This window comes from Telmatherina bonti (genome assembly GCF_933228915.1).
Source record: "Telmatherina bonti genome assembly, chromosome: 2".
NCBI lineage: Eukaryota > Metazoa > Chordata > Actinopteri > Atheriniformes > Telmatherinidae > Telmatherina > Telmatherina bonti.
Genome location: NC_136620.1, coordinates 11,782,067 through 11,803,216, shown reverse-complemented (window position 1 = coordinate 11,803,216; position 21,150 = coordinate 11,782,067). Strand labels below are relative to the sequence as shown.

The window sequence follows — 21,150 nt, the reverse complement described above, 5'->3', positions numbered from 1 at the left end:
TATTTTCTAAGTGATTCGCATCCGTTATGATTAATTTGGCACCCATGTTGCATCCTGTCTCTGCTCTGAGCTCTCCTCATTCAGTAAAAGTCAATGCAATGTTGACTCTTGTCACTTTCTCTTTTTTCTTTTCCTTCCTTTCTGAGATAAAGTCCACCTCCATTTTTTTGGCTGATTCAGCCATAGTGAGTGTTAAACAGCTGCTATGTTGATATCCACTTGCTGCTGTGTGATGCTGTGAAATGAAACGAAATGTTCCTGTAAGCGATGCAGCGTTCCTGGAAACAAGTTGTTAGAGGTTGTTTCTGAGCTTTGGGATGTTGCACGGCTCCAGGAATGTACATAATCAGTGTGACTGTCATCAAAACAGAGTTTAAAGGTGGAAAACCTTCGTAGTTCAACTTTAAGTATTTAGAGGGAATCTAACAATGGAAATTATTATTTCCAACAGGTCTTGCTCAACCTTGTGCACAGTGATTGGTCCTGCATCCCATCATCATTTCTAACCCATTTCCTGACAAACAACTTTCAAAATTTCTCAAAAACATATATGACATAATGTTTAGTAAAATGAAAAAGTATAATTTAAACCTAGAAGAAAATATAAATATGTGGAGTTGAAAACAACAGCAAAATTAGTTTTTTAAGGTTTATTAGAGATTGTATAAATGCAAATCCATTAAAACTGTTTCAGTTTTAAGATAAACATAAAAAAGATATTGACACTTTATTAATTACATCATTCTGACTACTAAACTCATTAATAAAAATATTGGAAGAAAATGTACAGTAGCATTTACTAACTAGTCGCAGGGTATTTTCAGGCTTTAACACCTGCAAATATCTGCTTGGTTAAGTTAAGTTATATTTGGTTAAAGTGGATTTTTACATGGTTACATATCCAAGTGAGTTTTTTTTTTAAACACTGTAATGCTGGTTTGCTTTGAAACACATTGCATACCCTCTAAATCACTGAATTCAGATCTTTAAAGCATGATAAAAAGACATGAAAGAGCCGTTTTATTACAGAATAACCTGACTGGTCTGCACACAGTCATGAACCTCAACCCAACAGAACACCTTTGAGTGAAAACTACGTGCCGGGTCTCCTCCTACAAGATCAGCGCTTGACCTTGAAGAACTTCTAAAGGAATGGTCAAAGGCTCCCATACACACACACACACACACACACACACACACACACACACACACACACACACACACACACACACACACACACACACACACCTCTAAAGCCTTCACAGAAGAACAGAAGCTGTTACAGCTGCAAAGAGTGAGCTGACTCCAAATCCCACCCTACGGATTCAGACTGGGATGACACTAAAGTTAATGTGTGTGTGAAGGCAAGTGTCCTGTCTGGCACAACAACAAATGCAATGCAACAATCAACCAAAGTAAATCTACTAAACGGATGTAGGTGATCGACATTACTTTTTGGTTTGGGTGAGCAAATATTTTATTAAAACACTTTAACAGCGCCGTTTAAAAAAAAAAAAAAAAAAAAAGTATTTAACATTTACATTTTTTTGTAATTAAAGTTTTTATTGGTTTTCAAAACATGTTATGATACATTAGAAAAAACACATGAAACATAAAAAAAATAAATAAAAACAAAATTTAAATTTTTTTTTTTTTAAAAATAGAAAAGAAAAATGCAGGCTGGTGCTCCCACTCCCTGGCTCCCCTATCCCCAGAATAACGGCATTACATGTTACAGTAAATCGAAAAGTTGCAAAGAACAAACATTGCAATTGGCTGGGAATATTCAAAATTCTGGAAAATCTGCACTCACCGACATAGTGTTTTATTTATCAAGAGGGTTTACATCACACTTCTGTCACATTTTAAAGAATTCCAAAAGCTGTCCCAGTCAGTGTCTCTGTCCCCTCTCAATTTATTGAGCATGGACTCATAAGAGACTGTATCTGCCATGGATTTGATCCAGTCATTTAACTCAGGGCACTTCGTAGTCTTCCAGTGTCTTAAAATGATCCTGGACGCTGTCACCAGACCGACCATAATGACTGAAAAGACTCCTTTAGTGACATTTGGCATCTGGGATCTGTCCCCCAATAAACACAGTTCTGGAGTCCGAGGGACCTCAGATCCGGACCAGGCACTTAAGACCTCCAAAACTTTAGTCCAAAAAGGTGTAACTAGAGGACATTCCCAAAGGCAATGCAAATATGTCCCCACCTCATTTTTACATTTCCAGCACAAATTATCCGGCATTAGTTTCATTCTGTGCAGTCTGGTAGGAGTATGGTAATATCTATGCAAAACCTTGTATTGTATAAATTTACTCCTAGCCTCCTTCACATATTTACCACTTTCTGATAAAGCGTCTTGAGATGGCATTGCCGTGATTTGACGCTATATAAATAAAGTTGAATTGAATTGAATTGATAAGATTTCTAACCATTTTTCATTTGCATATTCCCGTTTCAGATCCCTCTGCCACAAAAGTTTAATATTTGCTGTTTCACCGCTCAAATTATAATTAAACAATTTATAAAATTGAGAGGCCGTGTGACGATCACGTGGCATCCTGATATAGCCCAATATATCATTTTCAACTGTGTCTTCAAATTTAGAGGTCACACAATGTCTCATTTGTAGATACTTCCAAAAGTTTGCTCTGTCTTCCAGTCCAAATGTACGAGTTAAGTCGTCATAGGTCATAAATTGTCCATCTTTATACAAATCTCCAATAGTACATATGCCACGTGAGTGCCACTGCTCCCAAAACACTTTCCCAATACATATGGCAGGGTTATTCCAAAGAGAGGCATATTTCTGTGAGAGTGTGAGAGTTTTAACATTTTATGTACCTTTGACGACACTTCACAAGAGTGAATAAAAACTGGGTTTGTTGTATCAATCTTTTGAGACAACTTGTGTTTTGGATCAAACGGTGAGCAAATATCTGTTTCAATGTTTAGCCATTCTTGTCCATTCTCAGTGTCCTCCCAATATTTAACTAATTTAGCCATTTCAAATGCCAGGCAGTACAGTTTTGAATCTGGAAGGCCTAGTCCACCCTTTTCCTTAGGAGCATACAATTTCTCTAATTTTATTCTTGCCCTTTTGCCTTCCCATAGAAAATGTTTAATCATATTTTCATACCTTTTAAAAATATCTGATGGAATTGTAATGGGCAACATCATAACTAAATAGTTAAACTGAGGGGCTGTGACCATTTTGATAAGATTAATCTTGCCCCATAATGTTAGTTTAATCTTCTCCCATTTTTCAAAGTTAGTTTTAATTTTTAACAACACTGGGTTAAAATTTAGTAGGGGTAGTTCTTCCAAATCCTGACTAAGTCTAATCCCCAAATATTTCATACCTTTAGGTGTCCATTTAAATTTGAATTTTTCCACCATATGTGGATAACAAAGAGCAGATAGCGGCATGGCCTCAGACTTAGTTCAATTTATTGTATAGCCCGAAACTTTTGAAAATGACTGTATAGTATACATCAGATGTGGTAATGAGGTAAGTGGGTTAGTGATAAATGCTAAAATATCATCTGCGTAAAGAAGCACTTTGTGTTCCTGTTGGCCCCTGAGTATCCCTTTAATGTCCTTTTTTGTCCTAATGCTCACTGCTAGGGTTTCTATAAAAATAATAAACAACAAGGGGCTGAGAGAACATCCCTGACGGGTCCCACGTGATAGGCCAAAGAAAGATGAAATTATGCCATTAGTTATCACTGCGGATTTTGGTTCTTTATATAGTATTTTAACCCATTTAGTAAAATGTGGCCCAAATCCAAAATTTGATAATGCCGAGAAAAGAAAGCCCCATTCAACTTTATCAAACGCCTTTTCCGCGTCTAGGGAGAAGGCAGCTATTGGCTCATCTTTCGATTGGCTCAGCCACATCAAATGCAATAATTTCCTAATATTATCCGAGGAAGAGCGGTTTTTCATAAAGCCTGTCTGATTTGGATGAATGATGCTGGGAAGAACTCATTGTAGGCGTAAAGCCAGCACTTTAGTTAGTATTTTACAGTCCAAATTCAGCAAGCTGATTGGCCTATAGTTTGATGGATCTGTACCATCCCGATCCTTTTTTGGAATCAGGGATATCAATGCATCATTAAATGTGGGGGGGATTTGTCCTCTTTCAAAAGCCTCTTGACATACTTTTTGTAAGACTGGGGCAAGTATGTCGAGATATTCTTTATAATACTCTGCAGGAATGCCATCATACCCAGGAGATTTCCCTGCCTTCATTGCTGATATTGCTTTTCTAATTTCCACCTCTGTTATTGGTGCTTCTAACCACTCTGCTTGTTCCTGAAGTAACTTAGGTAGACTGAGTCTGGAGAAGAAATGTTCACATTCTCTTTGGTTCTCACCATTCGACACTGTAGTTTTATATAGCATTTCATAGTATTGTTTAAACACAGCGTTTATGTCTTTTGCTGAGGTTACAAGAGAGTCTCCTTGTTTAATAGCAGGAATAGTATTTGAAAAATCCTCCTTTTTGACTTGTCTTGCCAACACTTTCCCTGTTTTTTCCCCACCCTCATAAAATGTAGTTTTTAGCCTGAATAGAGAATATTCCACCTTTTTATTATACATTTCATTCAGCTCAAGTTTTAGCCCACAAATATCTCGATATAATAAATCATCATATTGCTCAGACAAATTGTTTTCTTTCAATTTTATTTTCCTTTCCAATTCTTGAATTTTAAAAAAGGCTTTCTTTTTTCTTTTTTGAAGCCTGCGCTATTAATTTACCCCTTACGTAGGCCTTAGAGGCTTCCCATACAGTTTGGATATGCTCTGTACTACCAATGTTTATTTGGAAAAAGTGTTTTAAATCTTCCCGCAAATGTTCTTTGAAAGATTTACCTTGTAGAAGAAGCGAGACATTCATTCTCCACCTGGACCCTCCTATATTCTCCAGTCCTATTTTTACACTGAGTTCAATAGCAGCGTGGTCAGTAAGCGCTATGGTTTTTATTACACAATTTATGACATTATGTAATAAGAGTTTTGAGATTAGAAATAGGTCGATCCTTGAGTAGGACTTATGACAATGAGAGTAGAATGTATATTCCCTTTTAGAAGGGTTAATTAACCTCCACACATCAATAAGGCCCATATCCTCTTTTAACATATGAACTGCATCCCTTCCCTTAGAACTAAGTGAGCCTTTAGTCGTGCTTTTATCCAGAATAGAATTCATCACTTCACTGAAATCACCAGCTAATATTATTTGTCCCTCCATGTCTCCCAGAACTTTATTTATATTATGGAAAAAATGGGGGTCTTCCTTATTCGGTGCATAAATATTATAAAGTGCTACCTTTACACCCTCTACCATAGCTTGGACACATATCATTCTTCCTTCCTCATCTTTAACTTCCTTAATCAATAAAAATTGAATATTTCTTTTAATAAGAATATTTACACCACTGCGTGCACTTGAATGGGAACTATGAATTTTTGACCTACCCAACCCATTTTAAACCTTAAGTCTTCCCCCTCATTCAGGTGAGTCTCTTGAAGAAATATTATGTCTGCTTGATTTGTTTTTAAATAAGTCAAAATTTTTCTCCTTTTAGTTGGATTTCCACACCCATTAATGTTCCATGGTGTAAATTTTATACATTTCCCAGTCATCACAAATTACCAATCAAAATATATTTTAAAGCTGTAAACACACATTTAAACAAACATGTCTAGACATCTGTCCCCTGGGTGCTCCAAGCCAAAAAATAAACATAAAATAAAGTAAAATAACCAATTTACCTGGAAAGAGAACATTTCCATCCTAAACAACCAAAATAGTACAAGAAACAGCTTAAAACCTGTCTTGTTAATGCTGCCTAGTGCAGCCTGATAAAGGTGAACCTTAAAAAAAAAAACTTATCAGGTCCGTGAGACGATGCTCCGTTCCTCTCCGTCCGTGATGACAGGTGGCAGGCCCGTCCTTCTCCGACAGGCAAACTTCATGTGAGGCTCCTAGTGATAATCAAACGGTCGCATCTGGGATCTCCTCCCGCTCCTCATCCTCCTCTCTGCTGTCATTGATAAACTTCTCAGCCGCCTTTGCTGAGTTGAAGCTTACATTTTTGCCCTTCCACTTCACTCGCAGCGTTGCTGGGAACGCCAGTGTGTATTTAACGTTGTGCTCTTGCAACTTTAGTTTTACAGCTGTAAACGCCTTTCTCTTCTCCGCCAGCTCTTTGGTCATATCAGGAAACACGGACAGCCGGCATCCTTCCCACTCAAACCCGCGTTTCTCCTTAGCTGTCGCAATAGCTTTATCTCTCGCTGACTGCCTCAGAAATCGAATAAGCACTGGCCTCGGGGCTCGGTTTGGATCAGGAAGCGGCGCAAGAGCTCGGTGGGCTCACTCAATCTCAAATTCGGCATCATCACGCATTCCAAGACCCTCGACCAACATTCTCCGAACACAGCTCAAAAGTGTCCCATCAGTACCGATAGTCTCCTTCAATCCAACCACTCTCACATTATTCCTCTTGCTGTGGTTTTCGAGGGCTTGAATGCGATCCCACATCGCGTCCACCAGCTTGCTTCTCTCTCCATCCGTGGTGTGTAGCCGTTCCGAGGTGTCCTCTAGGCGGGAGATACGTGTCTCGGCCTCGGTCAACCTCTCCTGCATTGCAACCATTGCTGTGCTCAATTCGATTATCGTCTGCTTTATTGTTGACACATCAGTAGCGACGATTTGCAGCGTATTACTCATTTTAACAACTTCAGTAAGCAAGCTTGCCAGATTTGGGGGAGATGCAGATGCGTCGTCCTGTTCTTCTCCATGTGGAGGGCTGCTGCGAGTGGCCACGTGGCCCTTGCCTTTAGCTTGCTTCGAGGCGGCCATTGCAGGATCAAATGGCTTATTTTTCTTTTTAAAAGACGGTAGTGATCTTTACACAACAGGGCTGAGGGAGACTACCATAGAGTGGGAGCCATCCATCCATCCATCCATCCATCCATCCATTTTCTAAACCGCTTAATCCAATTCAGGGTCGCGGGTAGAGTGGGAGCTTCATATATTAATTAATTAACAGAATAGCATGTCGGAAAGCGGAGAGCTCCTAACCCGCTGCCGTCTTGCGCGCCGTGCCCACGTGACTCTAACATTTACATTTTAAACTTGGGGGTAATGAACATGGCTCAGCAAGCTGTTTTTCTCACTCTGCATGTTCAGCACCTTAAAGTGAGAGAGGGACAAATCTTCTCATGTGTGTTTCCTGAACAACTTCTCTAAACAACACACCTAAACATTTCCAGATTAAGGAAAGGCATCATTTAGTCAACCAAAACAAACATTCTTGACTCTAGAATTTACTTTCATTTGGCGCGTAATAAAAAAATGCCAGAGTTTCTGATTTGAATATCTTCCTATTAGCTTATGTCGTTGAGCTCGTCTGTCACAGAACTGTTTGCCAGTGGGATGTGTTTTCATTATGAGGATTAATACAACTGCTCCACTGAGCCCATAAAGGCAAACTAAATGAGTTTCACATGTTCCAGCTGCCGGTCTAAACACTGCAAGGAGAGGCTGTGAAGGGCACCGATGGTTGTTGGTTTCTCTCCTGTTGGTTAATCATAGATTCTGAGGAAATGTGAGTAAGAAAAGGTAAGCGGGAACAATTTGTCCTCTCAAACACAAACATCCTGCTACACAACTGGAAATCTACTGAATCATACAATCAAGTTTTACTATAATCTCCTGAACATCACGTTACAGTACAAAAGAGAGCAGAAGAGCAAGCTTTCACTTGGAAATAGAGCAGCTGAGTTCTTCAGCTTTATTGGGTGGGTATTATGGAAATATATGGAAATTTATGGAAAAACCTAAATGCTGCGGAATGTCACAGAAAGTCAAGCCAGCTACGCTTAAGTTCAGAGGACACGTCTCAAAGTGCAATTAAGCTGGACTCCTTTCAGCTCTGTAGTGTTTCTGCAGTATCTGCCTGATGCTGATGATGCATCTGTTATCCATGCTCATATATATGCTGATTAATTGCTTCTCTTTCAATAGATTTCCCAGAATTAAACCATTTTAAACTCTGTAATTATTTTTCCAAAACACCTGAATCAAAATAGATATTAAAAATTAAAAGTGACTTTTATGATTATTAATTGTAATTTCTGTGCAGAAGATGCAAAGTCAAACACTGCAAAAACTCACGTCTAAGTAAGATTAAAAATCATAAATTGATTACACATATGCTTATTTTTTTTAAAGGTAAGATAATTCTTAGTTTTTATGCCTTTAAGAGTATTTTACTTATTTTGGGAAGTCTTGACAAGCCAAATTTTCTTGTTCTGTTGGCAGATAGTTTATCTTATTTTAAGCAACATTTACCTAATTTTTGTATATTTTTTCTTGTTTTTTAAGGCTGAGTTTTTGTAGTGAAGGGTGTGTAGCATTGCCTGTGTGTCCTGAAAGCTGATGGGATCCACCTCCACTGACCTAAAAATCTCAGATATCCAGTGTCAAACTTCTCCTGTAAGGAAATGTGGCGCTGGTCCTTTTCTACATTTATGATCACCTTCTTTCATCCGTAGCCTCCTTTCTTAAAACATCACTGAAAAACTGGTCCATGCTACACAAGCTGGCTTCCTTAAAGGCAGAGTATGTAAGATTTTCAATATTTTCAAAATAAATTAACTAAATAAATAACTACAATCATAATTAGATAGTTTATTAAACATGTAGGTTCCAGTCTGTCCATATTTGATGTGTTATTAAATTACATGACAAAGACCCTTCTTGAATGTTTTCTGACCAGTAAAAAAAGTACTTTTTTCCACCAGTAGGGGGAGTATAAGCCCATTTATTGCAGAGCGGCTCTGAGCTACAGCTAACAAGCGATTCCTGCCCTCATTGGAGCTGGCAAGGAGGAGGGGTGAGTTTTGCTCATTACTGCCAACCTGTGGTCGTTTGTGGAGGTAGCAGCTTTGTGGTTTTGCTCACGATCCGGTGTTTGCCACCTGGTGGTGGAAAGAATCGCCTTGAAATCTTACATACCTTTAAACAATACCCTGCAGATGTTTCAGCGGGCACACAGCGGCCATAGCGCTGACAGGTACCACCCACAGCGATCACATTCCTCCTGTGTTTGCCTCTGTGCATGGGCTCTTGGTGAAATTGAGAGTATTATTCCTCTTATCACACTAAACCTTTAATGGCCAGGTTCTGTCTCATGCCAAACATCTCCTTTTTTTCCTATCACCTCGCAAGAATTACTCTCTTCAAGCAAGCAGGTTTGCAAAAACCAAGTTTCTCTGTGTTTCCAGTCGTACAACAGGAGGCGGAGAGTAAAGAACATCATTCACCCTTCTGCTTTTAGCATCAATTTAAAAGAATCTAACATATGGATCTATTTGTCTTGTATTTTGACCCGCAGTGCTCACTATGACAGCTACCTCTTAATGAATTTTCCTGATGATACAGCAGCTTATTACCAAAAGGGGTACGAGTCAGCATTCAGGGATGAGGCAGATGGACCGGGGACTGTAGCTCATCCTGAATCAACAAAGCAAAGGAGCTGATTGTGAACGTCCAGTAGACTTGAACAGCCTCATCCCAAGTGTGCATCTCCAACAGCTTCAACAAGCATGATAACACGATACAGTAGAGAAAGATGTGCTTTTATATCCCGAATAAAAAAGAGAAGGCAGTGTTGGACACCAGCATCCTCAGCTCCTCCTACAGCGCAGCGACTTCCTGGATCACTGTGTGATTTAGCAGCTCTGTGGCCGAGAAGCAGGTGCTGCAGAGGGTGGGAAGGTCTGCACAAAGAATCATCAGATGCAATCTACCAGATGCTCTGAGACAAGCCAGGCAGGACCAGCAGGCTACACAGCAGCTCCAAGTTGCTGCTACTGTCTTATGCATTCGTATGTTGTTGTTTTTTTTTTTTCAATTTCTAAGTCACAATTCATTATATGATCGCTTTACTACATCCCAAATTCTATACTGAATTATAAGTGATGCATTACACTTTTCTATGAAAAATACTGGTACATAAACAAGACTTAAATAACTTTTAGTTTAAACACATGAACTCATTTTTAACTGCAGTATTGACTTTGCAGACTTGCAGTACTATAAAATTCTTGTAAATCTCTAATTAATGTAGTAAGATTAAACATTTATGAAATGGAAGGATGAAAATTTCAGGATTTATTTGTTAAAAGGTAAAAAGCCAGCAGTATGAATTTAAAAGCTGTGTAAAGCTGCTTTCTCTCTTTAAAAAAAAAAAAAAAAAAAAAAAAAAAAAAACACAGTGGAAGAACCTGATTTCCTGTCATCAGGTGTGTTTTCGTGCTGGAACAGGTAAACATTCATTTAGGAAAAATAATTAGAATCTCAGTACAACCAGATTGTGAAGGAAAATCAATTTATAAAATGACTTCATTGTGAAACTAGAGAATTTGGGGACGTTACACTCTCCGTGGACACTGGGAAACGTGTATAGCATCAGGAACTAGTTTCTTCTTATGGCACGTGGTCAGAGGGGTGATTCGGTGAAGCCGGAGGCGGAACTGATCCTACACAACACCAGTTCATGTCAGAACAGCTCACCCCAAATGCTGATGTGAGACGACGGCCTGTCCCAAGCTTACCACCCCGTCTTCCAGTGAGTTTTCTATGTATTCTCAGGGTCAATGAGCTGCTGAGCGAGATAAAAACTGCAGTAACGCAAAATAAAATAATCATCATCATTAATCAATTAATGCAAAAACAGGATAGTAGCGCACCAAGCCTGGATCCACTGATGGTTTGCGTTTACTAAAACATGTGCAAATTCCCTGCACATGCAAAAAAATGTTCAGACAACAGAGCGAACTAAGGGTTGCGTCCTCTAAAAGTGCTTCCAGTTAGAACACCAGATAAATAAATAAATAAATGAATATGTATGTATTTTAAAAAACTGATTTTTTAAAAAGAATCAGAAAACGCAAAACAACTATTAACCACTGCCATCAAGCAAACAGTTCTGCCATGAAAAAATGAGCTCATTGCATAGAAAATAGGTGCTCAGCAATAAACTCTAAACTTAAATTGTGTAGCAGGAGACAATAAATTTAAACAAATTACACTAAACTGCATTCAGCCAAAAGGAATGTGGCTAGGTCTACCTCAATGAATGTGCAATCTGGGGCGTTCCCACATGTTTGTTGGGAGGAGAAAATATTTAGCAATGTGATCTATCAAACCTGAGAGCAACGCTGCTCACAGAAACTGCGCCTACATTGAACTCATTTCAAAACGACGTGTAAACAGTCTGCGTGCAGAAGGAGACATCCAAACAAAGCAAGGAGATTTTTGACCTTTTCATCTTGTGTCATTTCTGTGTTTGTACCATTGTAAGCTTTATTCCTGGTCTGTGAAGTACTTTGGATTGTGAAAACTTCTGTCCAAACAAAAGTCATTTCATCTTATGTTTTATTAGTTCATGTATGGAATTAGATCCTTAAATTAGTTTCTGTGTGTGTGTGTGTGTGTGTGTGTGACTCATACATGATTTATGATCAGGTAACATAAAACTGGCAGAGAGTGAAGACAAGCTTACGTTCAGCCTGCACTTGTACGAAGTACCCCAGCGTTAGCGCCATCGTCTGCGAGTCCAGACTGCTCAGCGTTTTAGCTGCTGTGGTGCCAGAGATGGGCTCCCCATTCAGCTGGGCGTAGTAGGTCAACTCCGCCGGGTTTTTGGGACCCAGAAGTCGACGTATGCTCACCATCTGGAGAAGAAACACAGATTTTAGCGCAGTATTCTTAAGGTTTACTGAATATCATTAAACATGTCTGGATTGAACACAAAGTCCATCATCTCTCCACACCAACACTGATCAAAACGCTGACTCCCACCAGCTTTGATCAAGTCGAGTGTTTGCTGCAAGATAACTGTACTAAAAGATTACTGAGTCACTTGAAATCTCGATTTCCTTTCATCATACATCAAACACATTTATTTTAGCTTGACAACACATCACACGGTTTAATCTAGTCTGGTAATTTGATTTAATCATAAAATGAAAGGATATGTGTGACTAAAATGGCTGGAGGTTTTTCTGCACTGCCTACACCCTTCCATTCTGTGGGCTGTCTCCGCAGCCTCCACCCTTATCTATTCTGCAGCCATTAAACCGGCCATCTGTAAAGACCATAAAACCCTGAGGGTGTGCAGCGCACGGGAGCCCTCTGGGAGTCAAATGTCGTCTTAATTTGCACAATATGGAACACAGAGCAGAGAGGTGACGTGTAATGAAAGAACATACACGCAAGCCTTTATGTTTCCCTCCTTAGGAATAGTTTCCGTGTAACTGAGGTCAGTCCTTTGTCTTCGCCCATCACAACCGCATTAGATCAAAGTTTTGGTTGCCTGGAGACACGAGTAGATTTGCAAGCCTTCTTTTCAACATCTGGATTATATTTTAAAAATATACAAGAATAATTTTCTTGCAGAGCAATCTATGAATATACTGCTCCACTACTGCACTAGCTCTAAGAATATCTCAGCTCTCTGCTTTTACCACCTTCCAAGCTTCCCCCCAGAAACTGGAGCGGTATGTGGTGTTGCATTTACACAATAATGCTCCAGAGAGAAATAGTCTGGCAAATATTGTTCACTTCCACTGAGCTTCATACAAACATATTGAGCTAGATCTGGATTTTGAGCATAATAACAAACTATGACTCTTTTTATTGCCTCAACATAAATGCCTTCCACACTATTTGATTTCCACATGGGAGGGGATTTGATTTTTCAATCACAGAAGACCGGCGCACAGCTTGACAACAACATGACTCAAACCCATCACACTGATGGGTTAATGGTTGGCCCTCCCACAGATCTCACTGAACCGGTTGGTTTTTTAAAGCAGAATAACAAAACACCTGTATCAGACGTGTGTCAAGATGTCAGACAAATCAGTGGAAGTGGACAGATCCAGTCTGGACTGCTAAGATGAACCACAGTCATTGCGTTCAACTTTCCACCTGCTGTGTCTAAAGCATGTCCACCGTGGTAAAAGTTATATAACTATATACATAACTAATCTGTAAATGTTACAAAACCCAACTATGTCCCATTAATGTTATATAATGTTCTGGAAAAGCACCAGGAGGGTCACTGACACGCGATATTGACACATTCAGTTACCACTGGATTAATGGAAAGCAGTCTGCGTCAGAATGGAGCCACGGGGGCTTTCAGAACTGTTAATATCCCCAATCCATAAGCAATGATGGTGAGCTTAAAGAGCATTGTTCCTTTAGCCTCACTGTAGAGCTGAAGAGGGGCCTCTAAGAGGGTTGAAACCATTTCATTACAGCAAAACAGCAGGACTGCAGTTTAAACAGTCATCATGCATGTAAGTAATCAATATAAAAACAGCAGCGGTAGTAAACGAGTCTGTAGGTTTATGTTTGTTTGGGAGTTTAAAAGCAATGTTACGAGCAAAGGCCAGCTAAAAATTCATTTTGCATCCTGTCTCTTTTCTCAGCTCTCTCCAGGCAGTGAAAGTCGTTCTAAAGCTGACTCTTGCTTTGTCACATTTTTCCCCTCTCGTTCTCTAATAATGTCTTGTAGGAGTCCTTTGATGAAAAAGTCACGTTGCACTTTCAGAACAGCCAGTAAGTTGAAATCCAGTTGCTTGTCGTATGACACGTTGCGATTAAGCAAAAGGAGGCTGTCATGTACATTTTTTCAGCTTCGGGGCGCCGCAGGGCAACAAATACTCAATATAAGCATAACAAACGTCAATGTGCCATCAAAGCTTGTCAGAATCACATAGATTTAAGGTTGCTTCATTATATAGTGTTACTTTAATGTCAGTTCAGGTGAATTCACATCAAGATTTTCGGGGTATTTTGCACCTTCTTTATGTTTGTTTTGATCTGATACTACAATTTACCCATGAAGACCAAATAATACAGTTACAACTGCTAGATGGTGTAATTTTCCCAAAAATAATCACTCAGCAAGAAATAAAAAGAATAAAATCCAGCTCATCTAATGGTCACGACTGAAAAAGGCTTGTTCACTGCAAGTAAAGAATAGCGGAACAATAAAATGATGCATTGTTTTCACATTGGTAATAAACCTAAACCAGAATGAGCATCAGGAGTGGCAGCGAGCTGTCAATGTTTTGCTACAATCTACATAACTTCTCCTCTTTGATTCACTGGAAGGTCCATTTGTTTTTTTTTTACACTGCATGCAAACTGAAACAGATTACACTTGGAAGTGAACCCACCAAGGTGCGAATCAGCGTTCACACTGCCCCAAACGAACTCTACTATCCATGGAAGTGGACCAGGGTTTGTTCGAAGCGGAGCACCGGTGTGTATGCACACTTAGCTTCTAAGGTTAGCACGTTTTGTGTGCTTTTTGCTTTTGCTTTAGTTTTTTTCTGCATGTTGTCAGTATTAACGAGATTATCTATCCATTTCATTGTAATGCACCTGTTCCTTTGTTTCACTCCAGGAAGTCTCACTTATCACAGAGCAAGTTTTTATTTGGTTGGTTTCCGTTGTTCATCGCCAGACCTTCGTCTTTCCTGTTGTATGGACTCATTGTTGTCACCATGTTTCTCATTGCTTTCCTCCGTCAGTCAGAGATTCATGCGCTTTCTCAGGGCATTTATAAGGTGTGGGTTATGTGGTTATTTTATTCTACTTTGGCAGCACCTTTTTTATGTTTGTTTTATTTGAAATAAGGTTTTGAGTTTGGACATCTTTCTTACTCCAGCTGGTGAATTCTGCATTTGGGACCTGAAACCTTCCATCCCAGCACGTAATAAAACAATCTGACCGGGCTACAACCATGTGACGCTGGGACGTCTGTGAAACCATTTTAGCATGACTTTGACCCGAAATATGAGAAGAGGAAGAGGAGTTAGAAGAATTTTGACCTGAGTTCATGAGAGGAGGAGATTCCACTGTGATCATCTTACAAAGATGTGAATCTCATCACACTTACAACTAGATCCCAAAGCTGCATATTTGCAGCAAACGTCTCTGAAGGTCCGGGGTCACCAACTCCAGGCTACCATCCTTTCAGTGTTTCTGAGTCAGGATTTCATTGTTTTCCAGCTGCAACGCACCGGACGCATATCAGTTTTTACCAGGACGGTGCAGAAGATTACAATTAATTGTTGGAGAACCTTTTCCTTCAAGTGTGTTGCAGCAGGAAACACTAAAACCTGCAGGATGGCCTTTGAACCCCTGCTGTGGATGGTCAAAAACATCTTGTGCAAAGTATAAAAATCGTTGCAACCATAATATACGACAAACCTGATCTGAAATACAGGATCGCCACTAAACCAGAGCGGATTTGTGAAGGAGTGAAAACTGTATCGGTCTGCTGTAAAGGCCTGCTGCCATGACTGAGGTGCAAACTGGCTTGGTAAGACCATCCTAATATCTGGGTCTCATCGTCTTGACAACACACAATGTTGTAAAAATCCCCGTCCTCCTGACCTGTACGGTGTAGCCGCCCACGGTGGTGGCCCGCCGGGATCGTGCCGTCTGAGAGCCCTGCCGGCCGGCGACCAGGAAGAGCTCAGCCAGCCGCTGCTCCATGAGACTTGCAAAGCTCTGGTAGTTCGCCTCCAGGGAGGAGCTGTCTACATCCTGGATGACTGCAAGAGAAGACACAGAGGGATTTAGTGGAGAAAGAGTATTTGGGCAGACAAAGAAGGGATGGACTATAAATACATATGACAGCATTGATATTGTTGAGAAGAGGGGGAGGAGTAGATATAGAAGAGTCCAGAGATGTGAGATGACCGGGACGGAGGAGAGGAATGAATGATTGTCCGTTCAAAGGAAAAGCTTCAGCGCCTGAAACACTTACTGAAGTCAGAGCAACTTACAGATCACACAGTCACTCAGAAACAAACCCAAACTCTACCTGGGCAAAAACACACAAATGGGCGACCGATCGATCTCGCTCCTGTGGCTTCAGTTACTCAAGACCGTAAGTAAAACGGAGTACTGGACAGCCTTCATAAACACACACACACACACCCAGCAGTGACGGGATGTGAAGTGATCTCTTCCTGTGCCCCAGTCAGGAAGCTGTGAATTATACATCAATAGGTTTTCCCAGGGACATGGCAGCTAAAGAGACTGGAAGCATGCAGCGGGCGGAGGAAGGAAGGGGGAGACGGTAAGATAGGAAGGGAAGAAGGGAAGGAAAATGTGAAGTCAATACTATTCTGCTGAATTGCAAAACAGCACGCGCCAGGCATTTAACTAACTGCTGTTTTGTTCAATCAATGCGGCGCTCGATTACCGCTGATCATCTGGCAGAGCCATGTGCGTGTGTGTCACGAGTACTTTACCTGTTATCACCCAGTAGTTCTTGGTTGCTGTGGATGTGTTGAGATTATGGTATTCAAGGGCTGGAGATGGAAAAAAGAAAAGGAGAGAGAAAATTACAGTCACAGAAAATCCTTATTTACTGTAAATGCAGATAAAAGAGCAACTAAAATCTCATTTGGGAGGGCAGCCCGGGTTTAATGCGCCTCCCTGATAGCGGCACCTAAAAATTAGAAGCTCTTTACCGCCTGAAAGAAAGAAATGAACTGCATCTGTCCGAAGTAATTGGCATATTCCAGAATCTGATCCGAACAGATTCTTTTCGATTTCTCCAAACATCTCTGCCTGATTTTACATGACTTTTCTCTTCATCTATTTGAACTCTGTTTGGCAGATGTCTGCATAATGTGGCGGATTTGTCCAACTTAGACTGATTAAGCCTCATTTTAGCCTCTGCTTGAAAGAAAACTCCTTAAAATATTCATTTAATCTTTGCAAGTGACAGGCTGTGTGTCTGATGGCATTATGGAAAGAACTGAGGGAGGAAAAGCCTCGCTCTGGAACCTCATGGGAGGCGAGATGCGAAATGAGAAGCAGCCTTCCTGAGAAGAGTGAAGTAACATCACGGAGCTGAAGAGGAACTCTGAAAAACAAATAAAAGCTTCATGTTCGGGCTTTTATACAGAGCAGCGACATGATGTTCAGCTGCATGACGGGAAGCTTTCACCGGCTGCCAATGAGCCAAGGCTGACCTTTCAGTCGTACAAACGTTTCTATGAAACACAGTTTGAAATGTTAACCCTTTAAGGTCCTTTTCTACCATTTGGTAGAGGTTCATTTTCAGTCACTTTGATGAATTTCTTTTAAAAACTGTGGAAATAAACCTGCCTGAGCATCTCTACCAACTGGTTTGTGTTCTTTAAAACACTACTATTAACCTCCTCTTTTTAACATCTCAACCATTTGTTAAAAAAAAAAAAAAAAAAATCTTCTGTTTATTCTCGTCCAAAACAAACAGAAAAACACAGAAAAACATTTTTCTCTGCTCTTTTTTTTTAGTGTGAAAGGGTTAAACGAGACAAGAAACTCCTAAAGCAGTAGACCTGATGACTGCTGGTAAATTCCGTAAATCTTCTACTGATCCTTCATTCTTTTCATCCTGTAAAGTCGGAGATCCATATTAAAATGTACATACCCATAATAAGATGAGTATTTATCTGTTGTTACAAGGTATACATGAATAATTTTGGACATATAAAGATGTGTAAATATTATTATGTGTGTTACTGGTGGAGAACAAGCGGAAAGCGTTACAGGCTTGACTAAAAATAAACGCTCGGTGGATGAATATTGACGACCATTTGGAATGATGGAGCTAAAGCTCTAAAGTCCAATCAGGTCATAAAACATCATGAGAACGTCTTTCTCTGACAAAAGGACAACATTCGGGATGTTTTAGGGCAGACAGGTCAGGTGAGATCTCCAAAATGAGCATTTTGGCAGAGTTTTGGTACAACATGTTCCCAGAGTCTCTCTGGTTCTGCTTCATATTTCTGCCAATGAGAAGGGAGTTTCTCCAGTCACCTGCTGCCCTGTGCATGTCCAGGATGGAACTGAACAGGTTGGGATGTCTTCTAACAATTCTTTCATTATGATTTGATTTTGTAAATTGTCACAACATAAATACACTTACAATGAAATATAAGAAAAGTAGATTATTTTACTGAACTGGGTCATTGGACTTGTTTAGCCTCTCTTTAGAGCAGATTTTCAGATTTTGGCGTCCTGTAAGAACGCCTAATTCTGCATCTGTGTTTCATCATGTCTCCTCTCTCCAGCCAGTTAAAGTCAGCTGACTCCTCTTCGATAATGTCTTCTTGTCTTTCTGTAATAAATCAGTCATGGTGCACATTCAGGACGGCCAGGCGAGTGTGTTGACACCCTGCATCCAGTTGCTGGTGTGTGGCGAAGCTTCATTAAGCCAAACACAGCTGTCACATGGTGCCGCAGGCAGGAAAAAAGTCGCCTCAGGACACTTCAGGTCAACGGCGTCTCCAGGGATGGTCATAATGAACATCTGCAGGGTTTTTAAACGAGTTAAACTAGTTTTAATGTTGGGAAATTTATGTAGCGTTGCTTTACAGCAACACCAAATTACATATCTCTGCTCTGTGTTTGTACTCTGTAATGTAAACATGAAATGAACTGAGGCTGGGAGAACGTCGACTGCATATTTACCATGAAGTTGTCAGAAATAACCATTCGATCCTGTGAAATACAAGCTCTATTCCACCGCCAAGCGCTCCGTTATATTTGAGCAGTTTATTAACCAGCGGTGGCATTCTCAATATTTCACACATCAACACATTCTGCTTTTACATGGAAATTGGAAACAGAAACCTCACACCGTGGAAAATAGATCCTTAATTGCTAAGTTGATTAAAAGCCTTGGAAGCCGCGCACGGTGAATGTGACAGCTGTATGTTTGTGTGCAGCAAAAGTCACACAGCCATTACGAGGTTTCTGTTAACGTATCCAAGTCGACCTTTTTCTTCCCGTTATCTCGTTATCCGAACTCTCTCTCTACCATTTTGCCTGTCTGCCTTTTCATTTCCCGAAACCTGTCTCCAGTCCTTATACACACATCATCAAGCCTGCAGTCCGTTCGACCTCGTTCTGTGTCCTATGCAGCAGTCAACACTCCCCCCGCTCCCACCCCCTTATTTCCCGGCTTCAACATCTGTCTGCAGCTGTCTCCGGTGAGCCGGCAGGCTGCAGCGGCTCCTACCAGCCAGTGTTTTTCCTGCTCAGTCCTCTGCACAAGCACATTTACTTTCTCCTCCATCTTCTCCGAAGTTAAACAAGCTCACATAAGCGCTTGAGAAAGGCACTGAAGTGTGAAGGTTCAGACTTCTCCCTGTTCAGCGTGTAGATGAGTTTCTATTCTTTTTATCATCACAGCTGCTGGAAGATCTGGTTGAATAATACAATAAAAACATTTTTTTTAAAAAGATGAAGAAATGTGATCAAAGAAGATGAAGCTGATTACAAAAGGCAGTTTATTCATTCATTTTTTTTTATACTGCTTAGTGCAATTAATGTTGTGAGGAAACAGGAGTGTATCCCAGCAATAAGCAGGTGAGAGGCAGGGTACACCCTGGACAGGTCACCAGTCCATCGCAGGGATATTTATTCTATTGTTAAAACAAAAAAAATAAAAGGAAACGGGGTTAATTCAGCAGTTTCCAGGTTCCTCCGCTTATTTTCAGCTCTTCCACCCAAAGCTTTAGGTTGACTGAGTGGATAAAAAGCATTTCCCCCCACACAGCAGAGGCAGATGGCTGCCTGTCCTCGAGCCGGGTTCTGCCGGAGGTTTCCTTCCTGTTAAAAGGGAGTTTTTTCCTTCCCACTGTCCCCAGTGTGCTCGCTCAGGATGGGAGATTGAGTCGGTTTCTTTATAGGCTGTTATGAATTGGCTTTCATTACGATTTTTTCCTGTCTGTAAAGCGTCTTGAGATGGCATTGCCATGATTTGATGCTATATAAATAAAGTTGAATTGAATTGAAATTGAATTAATATTTCCTTTCATCTTTGAAAAAGCCTTGATAATTTCCTAACATGGTTACATTAGCAAGCGTTACTCAAACAGCAGAGTAAACAGTGGATTATTACACATCATGTGCTCCAGGGAATTCTGTAACGATAAGGGATCGGATGGAGCCAACTACGATGTTTGTGGTCATGGTAACGACATGCTGCTCAGAGGAAAGATTTTTATCACATCTCAGGCTCTGACTATGAGTGGCATTTAAATCCGAATAATCTAAGTGTTGATTTTTGTCTTTTTCTGTCTTTATTGTGTTTAGATTGAGAAAAGTATCGGATGCTCCTGGCTATAATCAGAAACAACACCGTGTTTTAAAGGCTTTCCAAGCTCTTTACATCCGTTAAAGCTGTGCAGCACAACTGTAGCGAGTCTGAATGCAGCATACGAAAAGCTTCATGAAGCCTGCAACTCTCAGTATTTCCTGAATGATTTATCGTTTTGATGATGAGGATGTGAAAATGTAAGTCTTTGCTGATTTTAAGAGTCAAACCTCAGCCTAGTGATGATGATGAAGAGATTTACTGTGTGTCAGCATTTCAGCCAGTGCAGGCGGTATACAGATCACAGGTTGGCAAATTTAGTTCTGTTTGTACTTAAACTGTCACTGATTGTTTACTGGATACGCTGCATTTGAATGCAGTCAGTTGACAGAAAAGTTCTTCCATTCACATTTTTTTGGGTTATCAGGCAGCAAAATCCACCTGAAATTTGTCCCATTTGGACAGGGGTGTCCAGAGTCGGTCCTGATGGCCGCTGTGCTACAGGTTTTCCATGTATTCCTGCTCCAATATACCAGGCTCACATCAAATGGATCCAACAGCCAATAAAGTTCTGGACAATGCCTGATTAGTTTGAGTCAGGGAAACCTGCAGGATGGTAGCATTCGAGAACCAGAGCTGGACATGCCAGTCTTAAGACTACATGCCATGAGCTCTGGACCAATCAGAATAAAAACGCCGCTTTTAAAGACCCCAACTGGAGGAAACTGGATCTGTTATAATCAGGTTTTATTTGTATTCAGATCAGCTTTGACTGAAGACTGACGTCATTCTGATCAGAGATTTATAAACATTTGCCTGGGCACGAACTAAAGGCGTAAGAGTGAAAATGTTCAATGTTTTCATGCTGCAAAGCGTTTAATCAGAATTAAACTATTTGACATGCAAAACATAAGCTTCTGTGCTAATTTGCT

General features: G+C 40.3%; 1 protein-coding gene across 1 annotated transcript in view; it reads right to left on the bottom strand.

Moving 5' to 3' along the window:
- The window catches only part of kiaa1549la (KIAA1549-like a), a gene marked incomplete at both ends in the record, with an annotated part of 161,564 nt that overhangs the window by 54,156 nt on the left and 86,258 nt on the right, over positions 1 to 21,150 (bottom strand). Inside the window, 3 exons of the mRNA XM_079249890.1 lie at positions 11,594 to 11,765; positions 15,508 to 15,668; positions 16,374 to 16,433. Of these exons, the coding sequence (XP_079106016.1) occupies positions 11,594 to 11,765; positions 15,508 to 15,668; positions 16,374 to 16,433 (393 nt within the window). The remainder of the gene's footprint in view (positions 1 to 11,593; positions 11,766 to 15,507; positions 15,669 to 16,373; positions 16,434 to 21,150) is intronic.